Source organism: Pygoscelis adeliae, unplaced genomic scaffold (assembly GCF_000699105.1).
Source record: "Pygoscelis adeliae isolate BGI_AS28 unplaced genomic scaffold, ASM69910v1 Scaffold356, whole genome shotgun sequence".
NCBI classification, from domain to species: domain Eukaryota; kingdom Metazoa; phylum Chordata; class Aves; order Sphenisciformes; family Spheniscidae; genus Pygoscelis; species Pygoscelis adeliae.
The window spans coordinates 1251908-1268613 of NW_008824949.1; the positions used below are offsets into that span (position 1 = coordinate 1251908).

The window sequence follows — 16706 nt, forward strand, 5'->3', positions numbered from 1 at the left end:
ACTAATGCCTTCCAGAAGGCGCAGGCTCCTTGTCCTATCTGGATGATGCCTGGAATGCAGTGTTGCAGTAAACACTGCCTGTGTCTGTACGGCATACAGAATAGTTGATATAGGAAGGGAAGAATCACTGCAGTGACAGTGCAAGTCAGTCTTTGCCGTTAAGAGCTCCTTAAGCCATACAGAGCCCTTTCACGTTAAGCACTTAAGCACATTTTCGTCTTTTTAAGCAAAACTTTTCCATACTTTGGTCTGTATCCAAGTGTTTGTGGTTGTTGTATCTGAAGGGAGCACATTGTTGCTGTTTCTTAAAATGAAGGCAATGAAGAGTGAGAACTTGCTTTTGGTAATTTGGTTTAAAAAGTTGGTTTTTTTTCTTAACAGCTGTGGGATCTCCATGCATAGAAGTGGAAAAGGTTCTGAAAACCTGGCAGGGAAGTCTATCTGTACTGGTGCATTTCCATTTCAGCTGCTTGGCAAGATAATATCTTGATTTGGCTGGATTATAAGAATTTCACTTTTTTTTGGCATGACTGCTAACTTTCTGCATTTCTATTGGCGATATATGTCTCGGCATAAAAGTTGCGTAGGCTATTATATTAATTATGACTTGCTGAAAGTGTTTTACTTGATGTAGGGAAGGATTGTGATTAAGGGAACAATTTGCTCCACCCCTACAATACTGGAAGGGACATGTATCTTTGTGTAAGATCCCTATAATAGTGCAAACACAGTTTTTGTTGTCTTTTTTTAATGCTTAAAACAACACCCCTAAGCCAGGGGATAATACATAGAAATGTCAAAGTTGTAAAATTGCATCTTCAAGATTCGGGAACTGCAGATACAGGGAGCTTCAGTTGACCTGGCAGGTCTTTGTTGCATCTGACCAGAGTTACTGAAGCCACAGAAAGGTGTATAAGAGACCTAAGTCCCTCAGGAGTGCTCAAGCCTAGGAGAGCTCTTCTCCTTTCCAGTTGGTTTGACAGACTCACTAAAGGTGGACTTTGCTACATTGAACAGGACATGCTAAGAATTCACTCATTGTCCTGGCTATCTGTGCTCGAAGTTGCCTGTTTAGCTTCAGCTATGCTCTGTAATGGCTCACCCAAAACCAGACAATGGTAAGTGAAGGAACCACTTGACACTGGACGAAGGCTGCCTCCTCCCAGGGCAGAGCTATACATGCAAAATTATCATCCTCTTATTCTATCAGGCTGACTCAAAGTCTAGGAACCCTTGATGTTCAAGCTGAAGACTTACAAAAAAGACTAGATTTTGTACAAGGCCTGGATGGTTGACCCCATAAACACTAGTGCTCTTAAGAATGATAGAAATGTTTACAGAGTGTCTCATGGATTCCAGTGAGAACACAAAGGTGATGTACTGAAGGGTAAGGTTGCTTAGGAAGACTATAGATCTTAGTCTGCTAACGTGGTGATGCAAGTATACAGATGACTCTTGCAGTGGGTATATTTTCCTGGGTAGGAGATGTGGTATAGGAGGTTAATTCTATCACCTAACTTTCTGCTTTCTTCAGCTTCCATTAGGTGGCTTGAGGCAAGAGCAGTGATTCACAGCAGCAGGCAGTTACTTCACATTTTTCCATAGTAATTTGTTTTTTTTTCTATGTCAGGAAGTTTACTTTTCCCCAAACATAACTCGAGTTGCTCATGGCTTCAGTGCCTGTCGTTCAGAGTAAAAAGATCTCTTTAGCAGTCATCTTTCACATGAACTGAATTTCCTTGTCTCTCAACCGCAGCGTATACTGCAGTCATTCCAGATGTGGATGCTTGCTAGATATTCTGCAAGGGTAAGGGAGGGGAGTCCTAGTGGGAGCATAAAGAGTTCTTACCCACCACTAGCAATAGATCTGAGTTATTGTCAGGCTAACGCAACAAAAACTGTTCTTAAGCTTACAAGCCTCTGACAGTGGTAGTGCAAGTGGGCTTCTGGCTTATAGCCATGGTATCTTAATGTGAAAATGGCTTAGGGAGAGTTGTTTGGACCTGCCTGTTTCAATCTCACCAGTGATAAGATAAAAATACCATTTTTAAGTTGACACCAGTTGAGCCAGAAAAATCAGTTCAACTTTTGCAGGTGTATCCTAGGAAAAGGAGGCTCACTGGAAAGGGGTTTTATGGCTTTAAAACTGTGTCCCATCAGAGGTATTCTGTTGAGTGATGCTGTCTGTATTCAGTGGTTGTCTTGGAAAAATAAAGTGGGTATTCATGTTGCATTGTAAGACATGGAAAGAGAAGCATGCCAATGCACTCTTCATCAAGGCTCTGAGGATATTCTGCAACCAAGGGAAATTATCTTTGATGGTTCTGCAGTACGTGAGTTCCTGATCTGGAAGCATTGCCATCTAGAGGGATTAGGAAGCACTTACTTGACCTCTTTGATCCCTCTGTTTTTGACATGCTCTGCATGAGGAACTATTGCAGTTATACGCCTTTTTTGGAAGTGTGGAATTTAATAGCTTTTTGAAGAAAGGAATAGATCATACTTGATGAACATATTTCATGACCTTTGGCTGTAAAGTAACAATATCCTGTACATCTTGTATAATATCACAGGAGACCCCAGGTCTGTGAAATAGCTTGGTTTTTCTGTTCTGTGTTAATGTTTCTTTAAGGAATACAAAATGTTTGTTCAAAACTTTCAGGTATGCAAAATAGAACTTATTCCTTGTTTACCAGGAGCAAACAGACCAGTGGAACAAATGTTCAGTGTGATGAACAGTGCATTGAGCGAGAAGAAAAATTGAATGAGAGTAGACAAGTATTAGGGTTGTTCTTCTGCCCAAAGGGAATGGCAGTGAAACTTTTTTGCCGTAAGCTAATTTGAAACACTGAGACCTGCTGAGAATTCTCCAGTCTAAGAAGTAGATTTGGTAGTTTCAGAGTAAGAAGCTGGCAGCTGGGAAGTGAGCATGGTGTTTTTAATAAAGTGCAGTTTTTGTCTTTTATGTGACTATTTCATGACCTTTAAAAAAAGTAATCAGAAATATCCCTGCTTTTGACTTTGAAATATGGTGAATGTAATTACAGGGCTCTTGTCTATTGCATGTTTTCTTGTACGTGTGATGAAAGAACTATACTTGCTCGAACAACAGGGGGGTAATTATACTTCCCGCTATGTGCAAAACCCTTAACACTGTACTGGGTGCTGCTGCAATGTGGACTTAGTGACAATTTGGCCTTAGTAACTCAGTGAGGAAATGATTGTGTAGTTCACAGCCATTTTACAGAGATGATCGTAAAAATAAAACACAGTTCAAAGGTTAGTTTGGTATTTTTGTTTATTTGCTGCATTTATTCTGTCACTGTTTAATACCCTTCAGTAGCTTAATGGCTAACTTCATACAAAAACTGCTACAAAATCCTGTCTTTAGGAAGAATGTATTTCCCAAATTATAATTGCTAGTGTGTCTGTTCTTCACATGCATGAGCCTAAAAGGACCCCCCTGAACCCGAAGCGTCCCAAAGTTCACAGAATGGTTTGGATAAGTGTTGTGGCTCAGATTCACTTCTAATTTTTCTCTGTTGTTGGCTTCTGGGTTGCTGCTTTGAATTGCTGAAAAGCAATTCTGTAATTACTTGGTGCAGAAGCATTCATGAGAACAATAGGAATAAACTTATTATCGTGCTGGTAAGTTGGGTTTGTTTTTTTTTTAATGCCAGCTCTCTTCCTATTTTATGTAACTTAGGAATTGTTCACCTTTCCAGTTGTTCTAGGAGTATCTTTTGCAGTTTTGGGTTGGTTTCTCAATCTCTAAAGCCAATCATGCTGATTACATGCTGCTCACTGCTTCATTACAGTGTGAAGTGTCACCCTAAATAAATAAAATGTCATAGCTGTGATTTCTGGGATCTTGTAGAAGCAGAGCAGGCTATTCTGACAAAAAAGTGAAGATCAACTATTTACTTTTATCCAGAGATCTGCCCTTCTTTAAAGGGCAAAATCTTCCTTCTTGTAATTTAAGCAAAATTTGGGAAATTCTTCCAAGAAATCAGTTGCTCAGAGTTTTAAAGAAAAATACTGCTTATCCATATTACTGGTAATACCCAATAACACGAAAACTCAGAACAATAGTTGACTGAGGAATGGTAAGTATTTTTTCTTCCAAATATTTTTTGCTGTGTTTATAATTAAGCATAAAAACAAATATATTGATCAAGAGGGAAAATGGCAACAGGATCTCTTGCTTGTTTCTGTCAACCTCCTTTACATCAGTGGATCTCTGAGGTTGAAATGAAATTACATTTTTTCTTTCTGTGAATTAGATTGCTTTCTGTGGAAATGCGTAAAATTAATGATCTGTGGAAGAGGTGTTCAGGCTTTTGCTCACTTTATAAAACTGCAAATACAGGTATTGGTGGAAAAAATAGTTTACAAGCCTCTGTTTTCCATCTCTACCCTTCCCCTTCCAATGGTCTTTTATATTGGTTCCAATTACAAAAGTAAGGGAAGACTGAGGACAGTTATTGCTGCTTGTAGGAGGGGCTGTCCCATGCACCTTTCCTCCAAATGGCTTCTGCCCTGTCCATCTGATACAGTCCTGGAGACGGTGGCAAGCCTGGCTTTTCTGGCATAGACTTCTCCCTCCGACTGATTTCTGCTGTGCAACTTTCTATTTTAGGTTACTGCCAACTTTGCTGATGCCTAGTGTCATCTTTGTAACAAAAATAGTTGTTACAAATTGTAAATTTTTAAAGCCACTGTATTCCAAAAAGGGGATCGCTGAAAAAAAGGGGGGGGGGGGGGGGGGGGAAGGCAACCCTAGGCTAATCTCATCTTAGTTTACATCCCAACAATGTTCTACATTCTTATCTTGCAATGTAACAAAAGACTTTCCTCTACAGTTTGTTCCAGCTTAGCTTGCCCACAGTCAAAGGTTTTGCCTCGCTTATAATGCTATGCCACTGTCCTCGTGTTGTATGAAAATCCTCCAAGCTGGGGCTTGATATCTAGATCCCTCTGAGCACTGAGGAAACTAGACCCAGCCTGAATCCAAGCTGGGTCTGTAGATACGATGGATAGGTGTACTAAGCCAGACAGAGTGTAAACTCAACGCTTTTCCCTGTGGTCCATCTCTAAATTTTGAGATTTATATTTCCTGTGGAATCTTTTTTGGTTGAAGCTTTTAATTATGAAAGACTTGTGGTCAGAAGACATGGAGCGCTCTTGCACATGAAAAACCTAATCTAAGAGAAGTTCTTTTTCCACGATTTTGCAATTAGAAGACATTGCCATGGCATTGCAATTAGAGAATACCTTGATGCAAACATTGTAAGAAAAAAGATTTGCTATTGACCATCCCTTTCTAACAGCTCTGCAGTGAATGCTGGTGCCAGGTTCTGCACAGGTAAGTTTCAGAAGAAGAGTTTTTCTTTTGAACAAAAAGAATAAGGAGAAAGACACAGTGGGACAACAATCCCCAGACCTCTGCTGTCTCAGGAAATGTCCTGGGTGGGATATATAGCCACCTGAAACTAAGAAGGCAATTGCCTGATCAGTGCAACAAGGGGAGACTACCAGGTGATGCACAGCTATGGTCTGTGGAGGGAGAGGGGAGGGAGGGAGGCTTCTTTTAAGTCTAGGGATAGTGCTTGATGCATGCTTGCTATGTAAAATGTTATTGCTGTTAGTGTAAACTCTGAATAATTTGTTTCCATTCTGTCTGTCTTCTCTCTCTTCTGGACTTGGCCGGGCCATGTACAAATCCCAATCATTCAACAGTACTGGAGAGTAGATAGTATTTACCTCAATAATGGTAGTTTCTTTTCGATTCTTTTTAACCCTCAATTCAGATGACGGTTCGAAGCCAACGCCTACCATGGAAACCCAGCCTATTTTTGATGGAGAAGGTAAGAGCATCCCTTAAAAAAACCAATAATAACAATAAAAGCTACTTCCTCCTCTCTCTTCCCTAGGATTTATGGCTCAAACGCTTTCTTTATCCTGCAAAGCAGAAAAGCCAGTGAATCTCATAAGTTATCCAAATTTCACAGTGCCCTTGGGACCTCAGGCATTTTCCCTAATCCTTTTACAACCTCTCCTCTTCCCTGGAATCCAACAATAACACCAGTTGACCAGATTCCTGGGGTAACCTTGGAGAAAAAGATGTCATGGCAAAAAGAGTGTGCATTGAGTCAGAAATGGCAACTTCCTTTAGACTGTCCTTACCCCCTCACTCTCTCCACCCTTGTGATACCAGTGCTGGGAGTTTCATAACCTCTGCAGCGGGTTACAGCTTCATGAAAGAGAGGGTAGTGCTAAACCACAGCTTGTGAATGTTGACTTGGAAGAAAATTGCTGGGAGGTTTCTTTATTTAGCAATTACTTTCATTGACGCATGTACTATTTAAGCAAATGAAATCAGTGTCCTGGGCCCACTTAATTCATGGCCCACCAAGGCAGTTTCCTTCTCAAATGGGTTAATCTTGCGATTGTATTATTTTGGAGAGGGAATATCGGACTTTAGTCCATTGGAAGCCTTGAAACAAGGATAAAATGGCTGTCATCACAGAGGGGTCATGCTTTTTACACATACAAACACAAATACCAGTGGGGATAGTGGTCCTTGGGTAGTGAATGGGCCTATTAGCAGCTGCTTAGATCTTGCATATTGCTTAGAAGTAGTGCATATTTTCTACAGATTTAAACCCACAACCGTTATAGTCAAGCTATAGGCTGATGTCCGAAACACTCTGTGATCCACCTGAAACTGTAGACCTTAAGGCAGTGAGGGGAAGGCCTATGCATTTTCATAATGAACTGCTGTACTTGACACTCTTTTTAAACAGGATCAGTGGAGACTACTGAGCAAGAGTAGGTGGTGCTGTTGATACCTCCTGCCCTCTTGTAAAAAGAGGTGATGGGGTGGGGTTTTTTGTTGCTAAAATAAGCTCATTTAATGGCAAGATGCTGTAGTCCTGTCACTTCCATTTAGTGATCATAGCTTTGTAAGAATCTTCTTGTGAACTTTAAGAAACAAAGCAAAGCCCTCAGAGCAAAAGCATTCTCAAATAAACAGAGGAGACTGAAGCCATGCTGACTATATCTTGTTTATATCAAAAGAAAGTTCCTCCTGGCAGCAAGCTGATGTTGTATTAAATTGCTGTTTGTAATCACAGCATGCTTCTGGCCTTTAAGTTTTCCCCTGAGAGGGTGCCCATAGATATTCAAAGGAAAGAATGCACTAGTAAAATGCAGGAGTGAGCTGATCTTCTTAATACAGCCTGTTCAGAAGTTCCTTCTAGGAGACACTCAGCATTTTGGTCATTCAAATAGAACTGGGCAAAGTTCTTGAGAAATAGTGTAGTGAACAGACCTTTTTGGTCCTTCTGGTGACAGGCAGAGCCTGAAAAAATCTTGTCCTATGGAAAACATTTTCAATCAAAAACCTTCGCTTTGATTTGTAGGTGAAATCAAGTCTGATAAATGGACTTGGACTGTATGATGAAAAATCTTGTAATATATTATGCAAGACCTTATCTCCTAGACTTCTAGAGAGAATGACTAATGCAATGGCTTCCTGTTGTATTAGCAGTGTCCCTTATGACTTGGGAGAAGAGAGTATGAGTATGACAGGCAGGTTAATCAAGCTGTGTGTCGATGAATAACCTCTGCTAAGTTGGTCACTCTGTATTTTTGTCATCCCTGTTAGTAAAATAGGACTAACTGGATTTCAGTGGTTGTTGTAGTGATAAGCGTAAGACCCATGGGTTTGACGAAAAGTTTGTATATCCACTACCTCTGAGCGTACTGTCTCCAACAGTGGCTTAAAGTGGGTACATCAGGAAGAGTGTAAGAAGCATTTAGCCTGGAGAAGAGAAGACTTAAAGGTGACCTAATAGCAGCCTTCCAATACCTACAGGGAGGTTTATCAAGAAGATGGAGCCAGGCTTTTCACAGTAATGCATGAGATGAGAGACAACAGTCATAAATTGAAACAAAATGTTTGGACTGGATATAAGGAAAAACTTAGTCACCGTGAGGACAATGAGGCAGTGGAAGAGATTGCCCAGAGACGTGATATTCTGTCCTTCCTTTCTGAGCCAGTTGGATAAAACCATGAGCAACCTGGTCTGTTCTTATAGCTGACCCTGCCTGGAGCAGAAGGTTGGACCAGGTTGTCATCCTGAACAAACCCTTGATTCCATCTGAGCAAACATGTCATGATACTTCACCAGGATACTCTTCCAGTGTCTTAGGTAGGGTCTTCCTGAGGAATGCCTTGTACTTTGCGCCTGACACAAATGTCAGATGACAGAAAAGGGCAAAACAGTTATCCATTTACCTGTCAGGTCTGGAGTCTTCATAGATGTTCAAAAGAGCTAAAGTCCAAATCCCATTCAGTGGGTTTGAGATCTACTGGGCTCCTGAAAACCTGTGTATTCAAAGTCAGGCAACCAAGGTGGAGCTGATAGCAACATGAACGGACAATAAAAATGTGGATTTTTTTCATGCTTTGTTTCTGGGTGCCTACCTTCAATCCACAAGGGGCTGACTTTTCAAAGGGCATTAAATACACTCGGCAGCCCCTGAAATGTGTGATACCTCTTGGACCTTAGCATCTCCAAGATGAAGGTTCACCTTTTTCATGTTTTCACCTACATTAGAGGATAATGAAAATTCAAATTTCAGGCCTAATAAGTTCCCCTCCCACTCCCTACCATTGTCCCTGAGGGCATAACAGAGCAGTGTCAGAGATAATGTAGATCAGATAACTTAAACTCTCGTGTCCAAGGTTTGAATCATAAAGCAGTCATCTCTTTAAAATTTATTTCACTTCATTACAATGCAGATCTCAGTGATGTTTATAGTGAATCTTCTCTTAGGATAAGATTCTCCTCTACAGAATAGTATTTTATTAATTATCTCTGCTATAGTTTTAAATTAAAAAACCTTTTATTTCCTCCTGCACTTCTAGGCCCTGTTTTCTTTGCATCCACCCTCTATTTAGTTTCAATGTGCAAGTTGTATTCATTTCCTAAAGAATAATTTCTTTAAACATCATCTCTTTTTGGTAAACTTCACCTCTTAACTCAGTGAGAATCTACTCTTTCCACAGATGTGTTCTTCAGAGGAGTCTATGTTGCTTACCTGTATTTCAAAAAATGTCCAGGTTACTGGATGGAAAATACATTTTTTTATGGTAGATCCCAAGGGATTAATTATCTTTTCTTTTCCTTTCTCCTCTTTTCCCACAATTCCTTTTTCTGCGCCTTTCAACCTCACTTAAAGATATGCACCACTGTGTCTCTAAAGGCCCTGACCCATTCTTCACCATCTATTGACTTTGGTTGTCCCTCCTTTTTCAGCTGTAGACATACCCAGTTCATATAATGCAGAGCCAGAGCTAAATTTCATCCCAGGTTTAGGAGTTTGGATTCAGAACTTTGGCTTATGGACTACTTCTACTTTTGTGCTTCTCCCCTTCCTACTTCTCACCCAGTGTTTAATTTGATGTAGTTCTCCCCCCAAAAGGCCCAAAGTATATAGGTATATGTATATGTAGGAGCACGTCATGACTGAGTGGTGATAAAATAGTGTAGTGAAACCTGCAGGTAAGGCAATCTTTGTTAAGCAAACTTTTACTACTGCTGGAATATCAGTGTTCAACCTGTACTTCCATATGAAAAAATGCCCTGAACATGATTACAATAATGCCTACAATCAATGTAGCTGAAAACATTTAGGAAGGAAAAATTCCCTTTCATTTTTCCTTCGTGCTCTTATAATGTATAATCAGTTTCTCTTGTAGTCAGCCAGCTTCTCCCTTGCTGAGCAGATCCATGTAAATGTCAACAAGGGAGCAGGAAAACTCTTGTAAAAACTTCTTAGAGGAACTTAAGACAGACTCCAGGATCTAGTATTTAAAGCATGCTCTTGTGGAAACTGAAAATTTTTCAGAAAATACCAGTTCTGAAAGTGTCACTTTAGAAGCTCTAGCACATGGTATCGTGTACCGCTTTGCTCAGTTCTAATCAACTGCTGATGATGTGTCATTTCTGTGGCTTAGGGCAGGTTCTGCTGTGTTTTGATGTTGATTGTAACACCTCAGAGGAGGTGCTTTAAGCACTTTTTTCCCCACGAATTTATGTTTGGATGTCTTGGTTGTAGTGCATCAGACACGCTTCTCTAACCAGAACTTGTTTCTTTAACGGAATTCCTTTCAAGTCTTTCCAGAAATATCTTCATTTCTCTGCCTATTTATTTTGGATTTTGTTGTTGCTTGACCGCTGACTTTGGTCAGCTCTTCTTGGGCCGTTAAAGCAATATTTAAGGTCTGGATTGACTCTTTTTTAATCTGGATTTCATATGTACTTAGTGGAAACCAACATGTACTATAGCACACAACATAACTTTTGAGATCTCTAAGTCTTGAGGAGAAAGGCTTTAGACTTGAGAATTTAGGAAGTGGCGGGTAGAGGGAGGAAAAAAAAAAATGTTTTGCCAGCAGAGAGGTACTCTCTGGAACAGGAAGATGAGATAACCTTGTGGAAGACTTACAAATAGTGGTTCATAAGAGGTAGAAGACTTCACCAGGGGATGAGCCAATCTCTACAAAGGTGATGGATCAGTTAAGGCATGATTGTAGCAAACATCTTGTCCTCATGAGTAACAATCATGTGTATTCACTAGTTGCTGTAGTTTCTTTAAAGCAGGTTTGTTTTTTTTTTCTTTCAGAAATCACAGCACCCACCCTTTGGATTAAGCACTTGGTCATCAAAGATTCCAAACTGAACAGCTCCAGTATAAGGAATTCAGGTAATGTTCCATCTAAAAAAAAAGAGGTTTCTTTTAACTAGGTTGCAGTCCCTCACTGTCTGTTCTTGTTTCATTCTTTCTTTAATGTAGCTATCCTGCTGCTTTTCAGTGTTGCAGGACTTGAAGTGTAGGCTATAAAATAATTTCAGATAGCATCCTTTCTTGTGTCCAGAAGGCCACAGTCAATGTGTGATGAGGGGTGTTTCTGTTTACCCAAACCATGACTGGGGGACCTCTAATTTCTTCATCTGTTAATTCATCCCAGCCAGCTGTCATTTTTATTGTTTGCTGTTCAGCAGTCTTTTATGGATGTACAAACTGATTCATTTGGCTCTGAGATCTGAGCTGTGGTTTTTGGTCTAAGCAGTTGAGAAAATACAGAGAGGGGCTTCTTTTCTAGCAACTTCAAGGTTCTTCTCTGCAGGGGATATTTTTTGATAGAGAAATGATTGGATTATTTCACAATTGAAAGTAGGTTACTTATGTCTGGTGCCTAAGTAAATGTTGAGATTATTTTTGTGGATAATAGAGTGGATGAGGGAAGACCCAAGCATGAAAAACATCAAAGAAAAGATCATGAACATGAATGGGGAAAAAGGGGAGCAGGAAGATGTGAAGTTAGGATGTAAAACTTGAGATTGGAGATGAGGGTGAAACTGTGGAGTCACTGAAATCACAAGGAAGGAACTGGAAGAATCTGAAGAGGAAAGTTAGGGATTCTTGGTAAGAATGGTTTCTATCATATATTTTAACTGAAGTGGGAGAAGGGAAGTAGGTAAAGGGAATATCAAAAGAAGAAAATTGTCTTAAGAAGTCATGGGTTCACCTTAAGGTTTAAATAGGAGGTGCTACTATTGCACATATTTTATGAAACAATATATGCCTAGAATAGCTGTTGGGAATAACTCCAGTTCCCAGAATGGATAATTGTGATAGCTTGAAGTACTTCGTCACCTGATATTTCTGGATTAGCCAGAGAGCTTTCATGGCACTCAGCAGTTCCCTTAACCTTCCTGTGCCACTTCCCAGCTGCAGGGTGAAATCAGTGCTAGGTTACATGAGATTCTCTTGCAGCAGAGTGGAGAAGATCTCTTAGCAGGAGGACATCCATCATTGCCCAGACCCCAGTTTTAGCAATAGTCTCCTGTGCCTCACCTCCGGACTGTTTTTGTAGCAGGGTGGTCTGTGTAGGAACTGCCAGTGGGAATCATACAGAAGCTTCAGATGATGTAGGAGTATCAGCATTCTTCTTTAAGGATATCTTTCAGGGGAGAGCAAATGCAGCTTGTGTTTTGTGAGCTGCTGGGACAACCAGCAGCTCACAGTGCAATTGAAGGTGACAGTTTAATATTAAAATCCTATGTAATGGGTCCTACCTATCTTGGAGACCAATTTTCCTTCTAATGCAACAAACCTGGTAGCTGCGATGGAAGTAAGAGTTCCTAGATCTGGGTTCTCGGAGGCTACAAAGGGACTTGGGAGTGGGAGGGTCTTTTACTTGAGAGCCTGTCTCCCACCCTTTCTTGGTCCAACAGAGCCAAAGTAAGCTAGCTTTCACGTTCTAAAGGAAATCAGTTTGCTCAAGTGTTTCCTCAGGAAGCTGCCTGATGTAAACTGGAGTTTTGTTCATGGAAGTGTTCCTTTTGTGAGTTTACTTTTGTCTGCTTTTTTTCCCAGTTCGTTCTGATGTCATTTCTGTTATTCAAACAAGATTATTGTGGGTGCATGCTACAAATTGAAAATAAATGATCTGGAAAATTCAAGAGTTCTGTAAGAGCTGGTTTCTACAGGAAGCTAAAATGAGATGTGTGGTTCATCTGATTCAGCCTTACTGATTGCCCTGACAGACACTTATTTGCTGTAGGATCTCATTAAGAGACTGGGTTGCCAATTTTTAGCCCCAAATTTCCACATTAGGCCATACAAATACACAGCCGTCTCTGTTTCTTACACTGAATTATTGATATCAAGAAATGCTGCCTCATCAAAATAGGGCTATGATTTAGCTGATATTAGGTGTGGGCTACTTCAGTCTGTTTCTTTCAACCAGTAAAGCCTAGCCCCTTTAGTACCTTTCATTCCTTGTCATATATGTTAAAAGGCAATGTAGGGTAAGTGGGATCAAACAACAGAGCTGGGGACTATAATTATCATTTAGAATCAGGTTCTTCAAATGTCTTCAAGTCCGTCTTGGCTGAAGATGATGAAACAGCTATCATGAGACAGGCATGCAAAATTAGAGGATGTTTTTAATTGCTTTTGGCCCTTGTCAGCTTGAAATATAAATGCTCATCACACTTCTGATTTTTCATTTATTTTTAAAGGGTTAAGGTAAGTTCTACTAGCGCAAGATTGGATTTTTGGTTTTTGTACTCGCTCAGCTATATTATCTCTCTGAGCTTGCACTTACTGTCTTGAAGCAGATACAGTCTGGTATGCTCTTGCAGCAATTTAATGGGATCACTGAAATGAGTGAGAAAAGACCTGGTAGGTCATCTAATCTACTGCCTTAGGCCTAGTGAATGTTTTTACTGTATGAAGAGCACCATTTTCTAGTGTAGCATAAATGCCTTAGGCAATAAAGATTTCACTTCTTCCCACAGGAAGCTGCTCTGCTGTCTGAACTCAATCTCAGGATTTTTCTTTTTGTAATATCCAGCGTAACTCTTCTTTTATTTTTGTTCTTTTTCATTAGTCTTAAGTTCTTGAAAGCCTGCCCTATTCCTTGGAGTTTGTATACTGAAACACTTAACCCTGATCTCTCTTCCCTGCGGTAGTTTATAGCACTGTCCTTTGCAGTGAAGAGAAGTCCAGTAGAAACTACTGTCAGAGGAAGTGTGCTGGTCTCTAATCAGCACTGACATTGGACTTCTTGGAAAGCTAGCACCATCACTGTATCAACCATGAGGAGAATTTAAGAATTGCTATATGGAGACAAATAGGCTCTGTAATTTGCTATCATTGTCTCTGGTCAATGTTAGGCTTCAGAGTGAACCAACCACCAGGTAGCTGAGCATTGCAGAGCTGGTGACATCCCGTATTGCGTACGCAGCCTATATCTCGTAAGACCTGCATTTGAAATCTGAGTGTTCCACCTTCCATTTAGTGTTGACAAACAGAAGAGGTTCTCCTGAAACAGTCCTCTCTTTTGGAGCATTTATATTTTGCTTGGCATGTGTAAATACTAATTAAGCTAGGGATCAGGTAAAGCAGAATGACTCTAGCCTGGTGATTAGAGCACTTGACTGAGAATCTGTATGTCTCCAGGCGTTTTGCCAGTGAATTTTTCTATGCTAAGTAAAACAGCATTGCTAGGAGGGATTGCTAGTGCTGTTACCCTAGCCCGCCTGAAAGAATGAAATGACGGCTAGATCCCTTTCTCAGTAGGCTGAGATGCAGGTTCAAATGTTCTCAGCCAGAGGCAGGAACCAAAATATGAACATGTTCTAACATCTGGACTGTTGAGTAGCAGAAAAGTTACGTTTTTCTACGCTTATAAAATCAGAAGACTTAGTTTGTGAATCCTAAAAGCCCCAAAGTCAGTTTTTTCTTTTTGGGGCAAGTGGAAGATCTAGATCCACCCAGTATTTTGTTTGTTGTGGCAAGATGACAAAAACATTTTTTGATGTTTTTTTAATTGATTTTCACCTTCCCCAAACCTGCACACCCGACATGTGCACACACATGGATACCCCAAACTAAGCCTGTTATCTAGCACTGCCCTCTGTCATTTATTTTTAACACTGCCAGAGCAGAAGGCAATACAGATGGGACCTTTGCAATGGCCATTCTCTAATCAGCATGGGTGGGAACTGTCTTTTCATTCTACTTTTACTGTTTCAGCCTCCTACTTTCCTACCTTCTAACCTATTCCAGCCTGGAAGAGTCCAAATGGTTATTCTTTTACAGTTCTTAATCTAGGGAAACACTTGATAATTTATCCTGCTTCAAGAAAATAAATCTAATGGCTGCCTGTTTGGGAGCACCCCGTCTCCACTGAGGAATCCATGGTTGTTCCTCATTTCCAGAGTTGGGTTATCTCCAAGTCCATTTGTGCTACTTAGTGATTTGGTTTTAGTTAGCAAGAGATTCCAGCCTGTATCCAGCTCACCCTGACAACCTTTAAGAAAACCACAGAGCGATGTAATGAGCTCATGCATGGAAAAATAAACAGCTCTAGAGAAACCATCAGTAGCAGCCTCAAGTAAATATTCTGCAGTCACTGGGGTTTTGAACATGACGTTATTTGAAAGGAAGAATGAGTAATATATTAAGGTTAGCAGCTGAAGACAGGTTTGTGTGTGCCTAGTTAAAAAAAAAAAAAAAACCAAAGAAAAAAAAAAACCCATAGCTGTTTTTTTCAAAATCTTGCTTGTTGAATGGGGGCCGACTCCACGTGGCCCGTTCTGTTCAGCTCTGGCACCCAAGCATCATGCAGGCGTCTCGTGTGACAGCTTTCCAGTGATAGAGTTTTCTGCTGTCAGGAGCTCTTAGTGGACAGAGTATAACTGTAAATGAGCTTTGAAAACAAGAATGGTGGTATGTATTCACATTTCTTTTTGTTAATTGAATTCACTTGGAGCCCAAACTTTAGGGCTTCTCAAAGGGAGAAACAGCTTGAAAGCTGCATGTCTCTATATAGAATCATAGAATCATTAAGGTTGGAAAAGACCTCTAAGATCGAGTCCAACTGTCAACCCAACACCACCATGCCCACTAAACCATGTCCCTAAGTGCCGCATCTACATGTCTTTTAAATACTTCCAGGGGTGGTGACTCAACCACTTCCCTGGGCAGCCTCTTCCAATGTTTAACCACTCTTTCAGTAAAGAAATTTTTCCTCACATCCAATCTAAACCTCCCCTGGTGCAACTTGAGGCCATTTCCTCTCCTCCTATTGCCAGTTACCTGGGAGAAGAGACCGACACCCACCTCGCTACAGCCTCCTTTCAGGGAGTTGTAGAGAGCGATGAGGTCTCCCCTCAGCCTCCTTTTCTCCAGGCTAAACAACCCCAGTTCCCTCAGCTGCTCCTCATAAGACTTGTTCTCCAGACCCCTCACCAGCCTCGTTGCCCTTCTCTGGACACGCTCCAGCACCTCGATGTCCTTCTTGTAGTGAGGGGCCCAAAACTGAACACAGTATTCGAGGTGCGGCCCCACCAGTGCCAAGTACAGGGGCATGATCACTGCCCTGCTCCTGCTGGCCACACTATTTCTGATACAGGCCAGGATGCCGTTGGCCTTCTTGGCTGCCTAAATATACTTTTGCTAAAAGCAGAAGCACACCGTGCCATCTACCCCAAAGGGAGTCTGTGTACTCTTGGGTGCAGTTTGTCTCCAGGGATCCACACAGTGAGGTGGGATGTGATTACATCAAGTGTACTACCAGGATCTGGGTTCTCTGTTTTGTCTGTGTTCCTTCCTTAAGTTTTTTCCCACTTGCAGGAAAAAAAAAGCAAGAAAACCCACATGGCACCCCAAAATAGCTCCCTCTTTCTAGTACTCACCTAGGAAGTGATACCGTTTGGCTGCATGCCTTTCTTAAGGATCAGGGATAGTGATTGCTCCTAGTGGGAATGTACTCGTGGTATGTTGCCTTAGCCATATGGAGTCTTTCTAGGATCCCATACATTAACAAGGAGTCTGCTTTTAAGCCACCTGTATTGAGAATCAGTGTAGTTCTTCCTGAGCCAGATTGTCAGGTGAGACCAACCAACATATAACAGGGCAGGGCCTGCTGATTTGCCCTTAAAAAGGAATATGACAGCTTTGGTGGGATACACCAAAAATAGCCAAGGTTAGACAAAAGTTTGATTTGTTGTTAGGACTTTCCTTTTTAGCAGTGAGGAATAACCCCAAGGACCTTGAATGCCTATATTATTTTCCAGAGTGGGGAGACAGTGCACCCATTTGTGTTGAATGTATAGTTA

The 16706-nt window shown here is 40.9% G+C and overlaps 1 protein-coding gene across 1 annotated transcript in view; it reads left to right on the forward strand.

The window, feature by feature from the left end:
* The window catches only part of SMOC1 (SPARC related modular calcium binding 1), a 179932-nt gene that overhangs the window by 116297 nt on the left and 46929 nt on the right, over positions 1-16706 (forward strand). Inside the window, exons 7-8 of the mRNA XM_009325595.1 lie at positions 5811-5867; positions 10696-10776. Of these exons, the coding sequence (XP_009323870.1) occupies positions 5811-5867; positions 10696-10776 (138 nt within the window). The remainder of the gene's footprint in view (positions 1-5810; positions 5868-10695; positions 10777-16706) is intronic.